General features: G+C 40.5%; 1 protein-coding gene across 2 annotated transcripts in view; it reads left to right on the plus strand.

Moving 5' to 3' along the window:
* sdhc (succinate dehydrogenase complex, subunit C, integral membrane protein) overlaps positions 1 to 13,809 on the plus strand; it is a 22,857-nt gene extending 9,048 nt beyond the window's left edge. For both annotated transcript variants that reach the window (XM_017495257.2, XM_017495258.3), the window contains 3 exons: positions 9,545 to 9,606; positions 10,074 to 10,237; positions 13,549 to 13,809. In XM_017495257.2, the coding sequence (XP_017350746.1) occupies positions 9,545 to 9,606; positions 10,074 to 10,237; positions 13,549 to 13,653 (331 nt within the window). In that variant the 3' untranslated portion in view covers positions 13,654 to 13,809. The remainder of the gene's footprint in view (positions 1 to 9,544; positions 9,607 to 10,073; positions 10,238 to 13,548) is intronic.
* Positions 13,810 to 14,288: the final 479 nt, after the last annotated feature.

Raw genomic sequence — 14,288 nt, forward strand, 5'->3', positions numbered from 1 at the left:
GGCCACTCTACCATACATGCCTGATTGGCGGAGTTCTGGAGAGATGGTTGTTCTTCTGGAAGGTTCTCCTCTCTCCACAGAGACACACTGGAGCTCTGTCAGAGTGACCATCGGGTTTTTGGTCACCTCCCTGACTAAGGCCCTTCTCCCCCGATCGCTCAGTTTGGCCGGGCGGCCAGCTCTAGGAAGAATCCTGGTGGTTCCAAACTTCTTCCATTTACGGATGATTGAGGCCACTGTGCTCATTGGGACCTTCAATGCTGCAGAAATATTTCTGTACCCTGCCCCAGATCTGTGCCTCGATACAATCCTGTCTCGGATGTCTACAGACAATTTCTTGGACTTCATAGCTTGGTTTGTGCTCTGACATGCATTGCTAACTGTGGGACATTATATAGACAGGTGTGTGCCTTTCCAAATTATGTCCAATCAACTGAAATAACCACAGGTGGACTCCCATCAAGTTGTAGAAACATCTCAAGGATGATCAGTGGAAACAGGATGCACCTGAGCTCGATTTTGAGTGTCATGGCAAAGGCTGTGAATGCTTATGTACATGTGCTTTTTTGTTTTTTATTTTTAATAAATTTGCAAAGATTTCAAACAAACTTCTTTCACATTGTCATTATGGCATATTGTTTGTAGAATTTTGAGGAAAATAATGAATTTAATCCATTTTGGAATAAGGCTGTAACATAACAAAATGTGGAAAAAGTGAAGTGCTGTGAATACTTTCCGGACGCACTGTACCTTCTTTTAAATTAATAATAATTAATTCCACAATTCTGAAAGAAATGCAAATAAAAACTTTCTCTCCATTTCAACAATTACTCAAATTAATATTAACACATGAAATAAATTCTGAAGATTACGTTTAGATTTGTTAACTTATCATTAATTCATATTAACATTAATAAATCTTTCTTCAAAAACAAGCATTTCTACTTTATCATTGAACATCAAACTGATCATTTTAAAACTTTTTTTAATGTACTTAAATTACATTAACATTAGCAATTCTGAACACCTAGGCTCACAACCACTCATCATTCAACTCCCTTATTTAAGACTAAGGGGTAAATTCTTCTTCACAACAAAAGCATCTCTGCTTTATTGCACCTTAGTCGGTTTCTTTTCTTGTTCATTACATTAGATGCAGAGCTAAAGGTCCTTTCGCTGTCTACGCTCGTACAAGGCGTGGGCAAGTATTTTCTTACCACTTGCGCAAGCACAGGCAGACAGCTTTGATTAGTGGCCCAATACATAAGTCTGCTCTCGTGCCTGGGAATCACAGGTTCTACTAGATAACAACTTGAGTTGACAGACTCGCACTCTACGTCACAGTCCTGTTTTCTTGAACAGTTTCGTTGAACATGGCTGAAAAAGCTGCTGTTGTTGATTCACTTGTGTCTATGTGCATCTTCTTTTGTGGCACGATATCTAAAAGTAAAGCATAACGTAAGAACTATTAGGCCTATGTGTTTTTATAACGACTAAAAGCAAACTTCTGAATTACTGAATAGCCTATTATATTGAATATTATATTTCTTTAGATAGAAACTTGCCTTCTAGATTCTGCACATCTTGTCTATCTTGTCCGAATTTCTTAATCTCCACAACTAGCATTTTGTGCGTTTGTTGTTTCGTGTCAGCATAAAAAAACTTTTTATATCGTGGATCAAGGACCATTGTGATACTGTACATATGGTTGGAAGTGGTGTTCCTGAAGTGTTTTTGTACTACCTCCAGTAATGTTTTTTTGGTTGTTGTTTTAACCCCTTGTCTGCTTCTTTGCCGAGTAACCTTTGTAGAGTCTCCAACAGGGGGATAATGTCAGCAGTGGACACGTCATTTTTGCTAATCTCTGGTTATTTGTTCAAACCGTGAAAGAAGTGTGGTTATGCGTTCCATCAGTGCCCACTGCTGCACATTAAGTGTGACAGGCAGCTCGTAATCTGTAGCGTACGCAGCAAGCGCTCTTTTTTTTTTTTTTTTTTTTTTTTTTTTTTTTTTTTTTTTTTTTTGTTCCAAAAGACTTTCAATCATTATATAAGGTGCTGTTCCACCTCGTAGTTACATCCTGCTTAAGTATCTTTAGTGGAAGATCCATCTGTGTCTGAATAGACTGCAGACGTGAAGAAGCAAGTTGCGAGTGTTTAAAGTGGCCTACAATCTTTCGGCACATACTAACCAATTCTGTCACGCTCCGCTGGCTTAATATGCCTTCATTGATGGCGAGCTGGAGGGAATGAGTCATGCAGAGCATACTTATAATATCACTGGCCGTCATGACTTTAGCCATATTCCTCATGTCACGTACAATGGCGTGCACTCTTGATCTGTCAATTTTCCATCTATCTAACATGTTAGTGAATGCTTGTGAGATTGCCAGTGAAGTGTGAGAAGTGGTAAGTTCTTCTGTATGAAGCAAGACTTTAAGTTTATTAATTACTTTGAATATCTATGGTGAAGCTCATCGCGGAGTTATGAAGTCTTGTGAATGTGATCTGCCACATGGTTGTATATCTCCGGTAAGCAGACGTCTCCGAAACAACACCGAGTATGTAAAGTGTAGCGAGGCTCAAGTTGTCTTAACAGTTGCTGAAATCCCGTGTCTTCCAATACGGAGAATGGTTGATACTCCATTAATTTCTGAGTAATTTTTAGAGCTTTTGTGCTGCCAGATTTAATTTTCTAGTGCTGTCAAATACTTGCGTGATAGAGGGAGTCACGCTAGCCTTTGTTGGTATTTAGCTTTTTTTTTTCAGCTGAAGCAGCCTCCGCTTTGACGAACTCATCATATTCCTTGGTGTGTCGGCATCTATGGTGTGTAATCAAATTAGTTGTGTTAAGATTTAACTTGAGTTCCATCTCGTGAAATTTTATCAAAGCAGAGCTTACAAACTACAGTTTTGTTGTCGTCATTGTCGCCCAATTCAAAATAATTCCACCCAAGAGACATCTTTACACACAGCACAAATTTGATGTGTTTTCCTGACCTCTTTTGATTGACAGGATATAATCTGCCCTAAACTATCGGCCGATAGCACAAAAAATTACCTTTATCGGCCGATACATCGGTGCATCTATACTAAACAGCGATTCTGTCTGTATTTATTACAAAACAAAAAGCAGAGAGAGTTTTTGCACACTCAACCAGCAAAAGGAGCTGATCTGAGGTAGAACATCCAGTCTATACACCACCTAAAAATTATGCATATTTACCAGTTTGCAGCTAGCACTTCAAACCAGAGAATAAAGGGATTTGTTACTAGGTTTTTAACAGAAAACACTAAATAGTGATTTTGTCTGTGTTTAGTACAAAACAGAGAGCAGAGAAGCACCATATCTGGAAAATGTCAGAGGGAGATAGGACAACTAGTTATTCACTGCTATGAAATGCTTGTCTACACCCAAGTAACTAGTAGTAAGATGGCTAGTTAGATCTCCAACACAAAGGTAAATAATCATGTAACATTGCTAGCTAACTTTATGGTAGCTACTTGTGTTAATGCTAACTCGATTTAGCTCGGTGTAATTTTGAAAAGACCGACAGTTACTCTCTGCCTGCCTCCCATTGCACTTCTCACTTCATCTGTATATTCCAGCCACTGTTTAGAAGATAAAAATAAATGAGACCAAAAATAAAGTCGTAATATTTTGAGAATGTCATCATATCAGGAAAGGTTGCATTATTTCAAGAATCAAGTCAGAATACTATGACCAAATGGTACATATGTGTTAAAATGAAGGGCCTTGAGGATTTGGTGATGCTATAACTTTACTGTTGGTTTTCAAATAAAGAAATAGACTATTTAATCTTCTGGTGTATCACACTTTGAAACACCTTTGCCAGAAATTGCATTTGTTTTAAAAGAAAGAACACAAACTTGGAGGAAATTGACTATTTTGTTGAAGGAGAAATCACAGGCAGTGGTTGCCTTAAAGGCTGTCGATGGTTACATCTGTGGCATAACAGCTGTGACGCAATAATGCTCAGTACAGCAATTGAGCCCCCAATGTGTTATGGCATATGGACTCACAATAAGGCTTAAGTTTATCGTAGGAATCTATATGCAATAATGCAGTGAGGGCTTGATGTTGAGTGTACTGGAGTTCCACTCCTATGGGATAATTAAATTTTTTATTCTCATTGTCTCCTGTGAAACTACACCCCCTTATTGAATGGCATACAGATGTAACCATCGATAGTCTTGAAGGTAACCACTGCCTGGGATTAGTCAAGTTAATATTAGTCAAGTCAAGTGGCTTTATTGTCATTTCAACCATATACAGCTGGTGCAGTACACAATTAAATGAAACAATGTTGCTCCAGGGCTATGGTGCTACACATAATAAGACCTACACATTCTACATAACTTGGGGTTTGGGGCATGGGGCAAGCTTGGCTCAGGTGGTAGAGTGGGTTGTCCACTAATCGTAGGGTTTGCAGTTCAGTTCCCGGCCCACATGACTCCACATGCTGAAGTGTCCTTGGGCAAGACACTGAACCCCAAGTTGCTCCCGATGGTAGGTTAGTGCCTTGAATGGCAGCTCTGCTTCCATTGGTGTGTGAGTGTGTGTTAATGAGACACAGTGTAAAGCACTTTGGATAAAGGTGCTTTAAATTTACCACTTACATAAAGTGCACATTGCAAACAACAGAAGACAGTACAGTAACTAATAAAACAGAAACAGGACAATGAATGAATGAATGAATGAATGAAAATGCCTTTTACTGTCACTATACACATGTACAGTGAAATTAAGCGCCACTCCTTTTTGTTCCGTGCCAACATGTACATAAAATAAACAAGAAGAATAAACAAGATAAATAAACAAGTATTGGGGCGGAGGGGGGAGGTACTATGAAATGCACAGTTTTGAGACACTATATACATGTACTGTGAAATCAGTACATGTATGTGTTTAGAATGGTAATAGCTTTTGGGAAAAAACTATTCTTAAATCTATTAGTCCTTGTTTTGATGCACCTGTAACGTCTCCCTGAGGGCAACAGATTGAACAGATCAGAGCCAGGGTGAGAGCTGTCCTTAATGATGGTTTTTCCTCTGCTGATGCAACGGGAAGTGTAAATATCCATCAGGGAGGGGAGAGGGCAGCCAATGATCTTCTGTGCTGCTCTTATTACTCTCTGAAGCCTCTCCCTGTCTGCCGCGGTGCAGCTACCGTACCACACCGTGATATAGTATGTCAGCAGGCTCTTGACGGACGAGCGGTAGAAGATCAGCAGCAGATTTTGGTCCAGATTGTACTTTCTGAGAACCCTCAGGAAGTGTAGCTGCGTTTGAGCCTTCTTAATAACCGCTGTGATGATGTCTGTCCAGGAGATGTCTGCAGAGATAAGGACGCCAAGAAACCGGAAGGTGTGGACCCTCTCCACACACTCACCATTGATGAAAAGGGGGGCTAGCTCAGTGTTGTGCTTCCTGAAGTCTACAATGAGCTCCTTGGTTTTCTTGGTGTTTAGAGCCAGATTGTTCTTTGAACACCAGGCTGCCAAGTTCAGGACTTCCTCTCTGTAGGCTACCTCGTCTCCTTTTGAGATGAGTCCGACCACTGTGGTGTCGTCAGCAAACTTGACGATAAGATTATTATTGTGGACTGGACTACAGTCGTATGTGTAGAGACAGTACAGGAGGGGGCTCAGCACACAGCCCTGTGAAGAACCTGTGCTCAACGTGCGAGTGGAGGAGAGGTGGGGTCCGAGTCTCATTGTCTGAGACCGGTTGGTGAGAAAGTCCTTTATCCAGGCACATGTGGGGGGGAGGCCAAGAGTGACCAATTTGGTGATGAGAATGTCGGAATGATTGTATTAAAAGCTGAACTGTAATCCACAAAAAGCATCCGGACGTAGCTCTGTTGCTGCTCTAGATGTCTCAACACGGAGTGGACAGCTACAGCGATAGCATCCTCTGTGGATCTGTTTGCGCGATATGCAAACTGATAAGGATCGAAGTCTGGGGGGAGGTAGTCCTTGATGTGCTGAAGAACCAATCTCTCAAAGCACTTCATGATAACTGGAGTGAGGGCCACAGGACGATAATCATTTAGGCTAGTGGTGGGCGACTTCTTTGGCACTGGAATGATTGTGGCTGATTTTAGGCAGGACGGGATGACTGCTTGGGCCAGGGAGAGATTGAAGATTCTGGTAAAGATGTGGGCAAGCTGGTGGGCACACGATCTGAGCACCTTACCAGGTACTCCGTCTGGGCCAGCAGCTTTCCTGGGGTTCACTGCCAGAAACATCCGTCTAACATCATGTTCCCTCACAGTAAGTAGAGTGGTGCAGGAACCAGGAGGGGATGGAGGCAGGGCTGGACTCGTACAGGAGCCAGATGAGGGTGGAGGTGAGGCTGGAGCAGATGAGTGCTGTTGTTATGTTTCAAAGCGAGCAAAGAAGCAATTTAGCTCTTCTGCCAGCATCGCACTCAGGTCTCCTGTTGTCGCATCACGGCCTCTGTAGTTCGTGATGTTTTGTATGCCCTGCCACACCTCCCGTTTATTTTTGCTGGACAGGTGGGACTCTATGCTCCTCTTGTTGACCGCCTTAGCTTCCTTAATACCACCTTTCAGGTTGGCACGAGCAGCTCTGTACAGAGCTCTATTACCAGACCTGAAGGCAGCATCGCGGGCTTTGAGGAGTGTGCGGACCTGTTTGGTCATCCAAGGTTTCTGGTTTTGGAAAACCTGAATGTTTTTGTCCACAGTCACATTTCCGATACAGAACTTGATATAGTCCAGTAGCGTTCCTGTTAATGTTTCTAGATCTTGATGTTCAAATAAATCCCAGTCTGTCTGTTCAAAGCAGTCCTGTAGTTTGCAGAATGCATCGTCAGTCCAGGTGGTAACAGTCTTTATAGTGGTCTTGACACTGCGTCTGAGGGGGGTGTAGGCAGGGGAGAGCAGGAGGGAGAGATGGTCTGATTGGCCGAGGTGGGGGAGAGGTATGGCTCTATACGCCTGCTTAATGTTGGAGTAAACATGATCCAGAGTGTTCGCCCCTCTAGTAAAACACTTAACATGTTGATAAAATTTCGGGAGTACAGTCTTCAAGTGCGCCTTATTAAAATCTCCTGCAATTATGTGAACACCGTCGGGGTAAACCCGCTGATGTTTGTTTATGGTGTTCAACAGGAGAGAGAGCGCCGTGTTCACATTGGCGTCGGGTGGAATATACACAGCCGTGATAATCACTACTGTTAGCTCTCTCGGTAGGAAAAAGGGCCGACATCTTACAGACATGTACTCGAGGTCAGGGGAACAATTTATCTATCATTGTTCCGTTATTACACCAATTCTCATGCACATACATACAGAGCCCCCCCCGCTCTTAGCGGAGTCCTCAGTCCTGTCCCAGCGGAGCATAGTACGACCTGCTAGCTGCATGCTAGCATCAGGTATCCTCGGATGAAGCCAGGTTTCAGTAATAATCAAAACACAACAATCACGAACGTAGTGATTTCCAGCTAGTTGTAATTCCAAATTGTCGATTTTATGCACTAGGAATCTGGCATTGGAGAGAAACGGGCTCAGTAAAGGTGGCTTGTGTGGTTGTTTTCTTAACCTTAACATAACACCGGCCCTGCATCCCCGCTTTTGCTTCCTCTCCCTTCTCCGTCTACGCTGCCTTCTGGACCCAACAACAATCCACGGAGAGCCCGGCAATCTCGCCATGTCGTCTGGGATGTTGTGCGTGTGATGAAAGACTCTCGAAATAGGTATTTGGTGTTGGTCCCCAATATCCATAAGGTTCTGACTTGTATAGCGAATGTTCGTAGAACCGATAATGCACAAACAAGTAATAAAGAAATAATACAAAAACAACAAAAAAGAGCGCTGAAAAGGAGAGCCGTGAGCCGCTGCAACTGTGTTCGCCGCCATTGCTGAGTGACAATGGGCACAGTAAGCGACAGTGTAGCACAGAGCACCGACAGCTTACAGCAGATTAGCTTGTGGACATAGCAGTTATTGTGGTAGAAGCCAGGTAAAATGTATAATAATTAAACAAAATTTTTATAAGTACAGTAGCAGCAACAGTACAAGTAGTCAGTACAGAAATGTGAAAAATTGCAAGGGGAGTGGGATAGTGTTCAGTTCAGTATCTCTGTGTGTGGGTGTCAGTCCAGTCTCTGAGTATTGAGGAGTCTGATGGCTTGGAGGAAGAAATTGTTACACAGTCTGGCCATGAGGGCCTGAATACATTACCAGGCCTGAGGTACCTTTTTCCAGACGGCAGGAGTTTGTGTGAGGGGTATGTGGGGTCATCCACAATGCTGGTGGCTTTGCGAATGCAGTGTGTGGTGTAAATGTCTAATGGTAAATTTATCCAAAGTGCTTTACACTGTGTCTCATTCACCCATTCACACACACACCAATGGTAGCAGAGCTGCCACGCAAGGCGCTAACTTGCCATCGGGAGCAATTTGGGGTTCAGTGTCTTGCCCAAGGAGAACCGCCAACCCTACGATTAGTGGACAACCCGCACTACCAACTGAGCCACAGCCGCCCTATCAAGGATGGAGGGAAGAGAGACCCCGATCTTCTCATCTGTCCTCACTATCCACTGCAGGGTCTTGCGGTTCGATACGGTGCAATTTCCAAACCAAGCACCATTTTTGATCCGGAGAGGTTGCTGCGTGCTACTGCCATGCAACCATTATGACTTTATTCTTAAAACACAGTCACAGTTTTCAGGCTGCTATTATGTTTATTTATTGGACTGTGGTCAACTGTTCTTTCCCTCTGAGTAATGGTATTGGATTTTGGTGCTCAACTTTCATTTTGTTACATTGGTGGAAATCAAACCCACCATTATCAAAGTTATTATGCCTATAAATACTGCTAACTGGACTCTAATTTCACTTTTACTAAATGTGTTCCATTAGTGGAAAATTCATAAATAGAAAAAACTCTGGCTCTGCAGTAATCAATTATTATTGTACACTTTTAAACCATGTGCCTAATATTTGACTGGTTTGATTGTTTGTAAAACAAATCTGTACTGAAGTGGAATAAATAGGCTTTTTTTTTTTTTTAAACAGTTAAAGGGGTCCATGGCTACAAAAGATTTTAGATCTTCATAATGCACATTCCATCTCCTCATAAGTTTTGACAGACAGTCTGGCATTCATTTAGATTTTTTATATTTGGCAGACACCGTTATCCAGAGTGACTTAAATCTTTTTATTTCATTTATACATATGAGCAGTTGAGGGTTAAGCGCCTTGCTCGACGGCCCAACAGTGGTGGCTTGGCAGTGCTGGGGTTTGAACTCTCATCCTTCCAGTCAGTAGCCTAATGTCTTAACCATTGTGCTACTACTGCCCACTTGTTGATGGTTATTTAAATGTATAAAAAGTATTTCTGGCATTTAAATTTCAGCTTTCCATCCATGATGTTTAAAGCAATTACAGCTCTGTTAATTTTTTTCTGTCATATGAATTGTGTGTGGAATAGATTTTATGATAAAAGGTGACTATATGCTAGGAACTGGCGTTACTATGGTAACTGTGCCTTGCAGGTGGTCAGTCCCCATGATGATGTCAATCACTCACAGAGGAACAGGCGTAGTGCTCAGTGCAGGTAATACACACAAACACACACGCACACAAACTGTCCTCTAATCAATAAAACAGGAGATATTTCATTTTACTTGTCATACTAATGAACTATAATTTCAACAAGAAAATTCTTCCTAGGTATGCTTAGCCAGAATGTGTAAAATATGTCCTCTACTTACTTTGAAAATGTATGTTATTTGTCTGCTTATTTCAAATAAAGGAAGTACATGTTCACTAAATATTTCACTGGTTTAAACTGACAGTTAAACCAGTGATTGATGGGCTGAAAATGTATCTTATTGACCAATTTTATTTCAAATCAAGAATTTAGTGTCCTATAAATTTAGTTTGTCTGGAGTTGTTGATTTAACCAGTTAACGCTAAGAAGGTGACTATTACCGCTTAGTGTGATGTAATTTTGTTCAGTGTTAACAGTATTATTGCTGTGGAAATAATCTAAGTTGATGTGATGTTTCCTGTTTTGGTCAGGTATTTCTGCTTTTGCAGCTGCTGCGCTAGTATTGCCGGGCAGTTTTCCTTACTACTTGGACCTGGTCCACTCGTTCTCCATGGGTCCAGCTCTCATCACCACAGCCAAATTTGCCCTGTCCTTCCCAGTGGCCTACCACACTTACAATGGCATTCGCCACCTGGTAAACACATACGCAACATTACAACAACAAAAGTCACCCTACCACAGCAGCTGCTTGTTTGCTGTACATATAAAACAGTTCTTTCTGACTTGAGTGCAGATGTTCCTAGACATGTGTGGCAGCAATGATGCTGTAAAATGACAACTTTTCAGTCAGGTTTTTTACTGTTACTAGTGCAGGTTGAACTGGTGGTGTCCATGGCACCTGCCACACCAATTGTTACCCCACTTCCATAGCCACTGGGACATTTTATTATTCGCTTACACACTTTCAGTAAGTGTTTTAACTGGTGAGGTTCACAGTGAATCCAGAGGCTATCTTGTGTGACATTGGGTGTGAAGCAAGAATACACCCTGGATGGATGCTACATTAGCAATGGAGGGCTGTCATTAAAGGAAAATGAGTAAACAAGGAAACTGACCGTTAAATATGTAGTGGATTGATTTTCCCTAATAATATTATGATCCTAATGCACATGTACCCTAACTCAGAAATCAGCGTAGTAGCTTCATTGTCAGTTAACGTGTTAGCCAGCAAGTTAAATGATTAAAGATGACCGCAGTAGCTGCATTCATTTGGCAATTAGTGTTAACATGTTGTACACTATATTATATTTTTCTCAAGGCATGTTCAAAAATAGTCTGAGGAGCTGAGTGAATGTGTCTTGATTTAGATTTAATTTAGCTAGTTGTTAATAAGATTCAGTTATAAATTCGGTGCAGTCAGTTAAATCTAATCTTTCCACCAAGTTGTTGTTTTCCGAATACTGTTGATCAGATCAGAAAAAATAAACTATAGATTATTAACACTCTTTGCATTAAGTAAGAAGCAGATGTGTGTTTGAAGTTTGTTTAGTGTGCAAAAGCTTATATGGACAGTGCTCTTAAAAAACATTGAAAAATATTTTGGTTTGATCAGTAAGCACAGTGGTGCTTGTAAGTTTGTGAACCCTTTAGAATTTTCTATATATCTGCATAAATATAACCTAAATAAGCATCAGATTTTCATACAGGTCCTAAAAGTAGGTAAAGAGAACCCAGTTAAACAAATGAGACAAAAATATTATACTTGATCATTTATTTATTAAGGAATATTCTAATATATTACATGTCTCTGAGTGGCAAAAGTATTTGAACCTCTAGGATTGGCTTGAAATTAGATGCAGATGTTTTCAATCAATGGAATGACAATCAGGTGTGAGTGAGCACCTGTTTTATTTAGAACAGGGATCTAGCAGAGTCTGATCTACACAGCAAATGTTTGTGGAAATCTATCATGGAACGAACAAAGGAGAGTTCTGAGGACCTCAGAAAAAGAGTTGTGGATGCTCATCAGGCTGGAAAAGGTTACAAAGCCATCTCTAAAGAGTTTGGACTCCACCAATCCACGATCAGACCGATCATTTTACAGACCACTGTTATTCTCCCCAGGAGTGGTCGTCCAACAAAGATCACTCCAAAAGCAAGACGTGTAACAGTCCATGAAGTGGAACCCAGGGTAACTAACTAAAGGGCTCTCTCACATTGGCTAATGTTAACGTTCATGAGTCCACCATCAGGAGAACACTGAGCAACAATGGTGTGCATGGCATGGTTGCAAGGAGAAAGCCACTGTAATCCAAAAAGAACATTGCTGCCCTTCTGCAGTTTGCTAACGATCACGTGGATAAGCCAGAAGGCTATTGTCTAAATGTTTTTTGGACATATGAGACCAAAATAAAATTTTCGTTTAAATGTGGACTATGTTTGGAGAAAGGAAAACCATTATAAGAACCTTATCCCATCTGTGAAACATAGTGGTGGCAATATAATTGTTTTTTAAATTGCTTCATAAGCAGGATAAATTACTGATCATGTCTGTTTTTGTATGAGAGGAGAAGGAATCATGTTGACATGCTACTGTGTTCTCAATTTTTGGTAGTAAAATAACCCCATATGCAAACTGCATGCTAAAATCAACACAATTGTCTCATACCACAGTGAGTAAATTGTTTCCTTTTGTCTTCAGACACTTTCTTTTAGCTATAAAAAGGAACATGATGATATTGCATATAATTGTGTAATTGACTGGAAATTTATTTTCGTTTTAGCAAAACACTTGCTGTGCGAACAACAAATCAGGCAGGAGATTTGATATAGGAGCACATTGATGATGCTTAAGTACCAGTGAGGGTCAATACATTGTTAGACTTTTGAATTTGAGAAACATGTGAAACAAATTAAACATGACTTGCATGTTCACACTAGAATATCCTCAGGAAGAAATCCATCAATATTGCTGATAAATCATAGCAGATTCACCTGTGACTCCTCATAACATAGACATGTGGTGGTGTTGCTGCACTAAATGCTAAATGATGCTGTGGGGAAATGGACTATACCAAACCAAAGAAAAAAAAACTTTTTATCTTTTGTTTTTATATCTGAGAACGCATCATTTACCACTGTGGGAGGTTTGTGTAGTTACCTAGCTATTGTAGTTAACAGTAACTGACTACGTTTACATGGACAGCAGTAATCTAATTATTGACCTTACTCTGAGTAAGGTAATAATGTGATTAAGGTGTTTACATGCGTCGCTTTTAGAATACTCCTGGCATGTACCCGTTTTACATGTTATAGGACATAATTAGATTAACGGCACAGGTCATTACGTCACCACGCCCCGACGTCCCTCCAGGATTTCACGTATCAACATACAGTTCGTCTTCGTTATGGTACCATATACGCCGTAAAATGTTGAGCACTGCCGTGTGTGATCGTGTCCTGTCACAAAATGCGGTGAAAACTTTCACACGACGTTAATAATGTGATTAAGGTGTTTACATGTCTGTGATACACATCGATAATGCGACTAAAACGAGTTACTCCACATGTCTTAATTTGATTAGTGCTTACTTCGAGTATGATCTTAATCAGATTAAGGTAATTAAAAATTGCTGTTTACATGGTAGTTTCTTAATCAAAGTATCGTCTTAATCGGGCTAAGAGTGGATTATTGTTGTCCATGTAAACACACTGATTGTCAACAAATTCAAATGGTCACAAGTGTTTACACATCTAGGCATTTTCTACACCCACAGAACAGCTGCTGCCAAAACTCAGCTGCTATGGGACTGTATGGAAAGTTATATGTACTTGAGATAATATAGTTCCAATTTTATTTATGTATATTTAACATTGCAAATTGTTACCTGTTCTGCTAGTTTATTTATATATGGTAGTATATAGTGATTTCAGTATGCAGTGTGCATGACCTTAAATGCAGGTCTTGAACTACATTTTAATTTACATTCTTGTTTTTTCTTTCAGATGTGGGATGTCGGTAAGGGCTTTAAGATCCCTGAGGTCTACCATTCTGGCTACATTGTTATTGCTCTGTCCATTTTCACCTCAGTCGCCTTGACTGCACTCTGAACCTGATGTAGTAATGAAGAAGAAAGTGTTCAAAAAAGAATGTGAGAAACAGAAGGAGAATGACATGGTTTTTGTTTGTGACTGTCTTTAGATGCCCCCTGTGGCCCTGACTCATTAATAAAGGAAATTTCTAAATTAAGAAATATCTATACATGAGCTGTTGTATGCTTCTGTTTATATCTCAATAATGCATTGTTCAAGGTAGTGATTTACTTGTTATTACCCACCCAGTGATAAGGTATGGCCACAGAATGGCTAGCCATATTATGAAACTTTTATTTCTGTAATTCCTTTGAATGAATGCTTCAGTAAGTCACATCCTATTTTATCCCTGAGTCATAGGAAGTGTTAAATCACTGAAGGAAATATTCCATTTACTACTGAAACCAGATCTAGACATTCACTCTGAGGGAGGGGAATGTGGCAGGGATGTGCAGAGTTCCTCATTGGCAGAGCTAATTTGACTACTTTTACTAACTTTAATTTAACTGCATATACTTATCACTCTGGTAGACATTGTAAACACTGTGTGGTCACAATAATGAATATGAGAATGACACTACTAATATAACCTAATGGTATTTTATTTTTTACATTCATAGAATTAACTACAACAAAACAGCAACTTTTAGTGG

The sequence above is a fragment of the Ictalurus punctatus genome, chromosome 20 (assembly GCF_001660625.3).
Source record: "Ictalurus punctatus breed USDA103 chromosome 20, Coco_2.0, whole genome shotgun sequence".
NCBI lineage: Eukaryota > Metazoa > Chordata > Actinopteri > Siluriformes > Ictaluridae > Ictalurus > Ictalurus punctatus.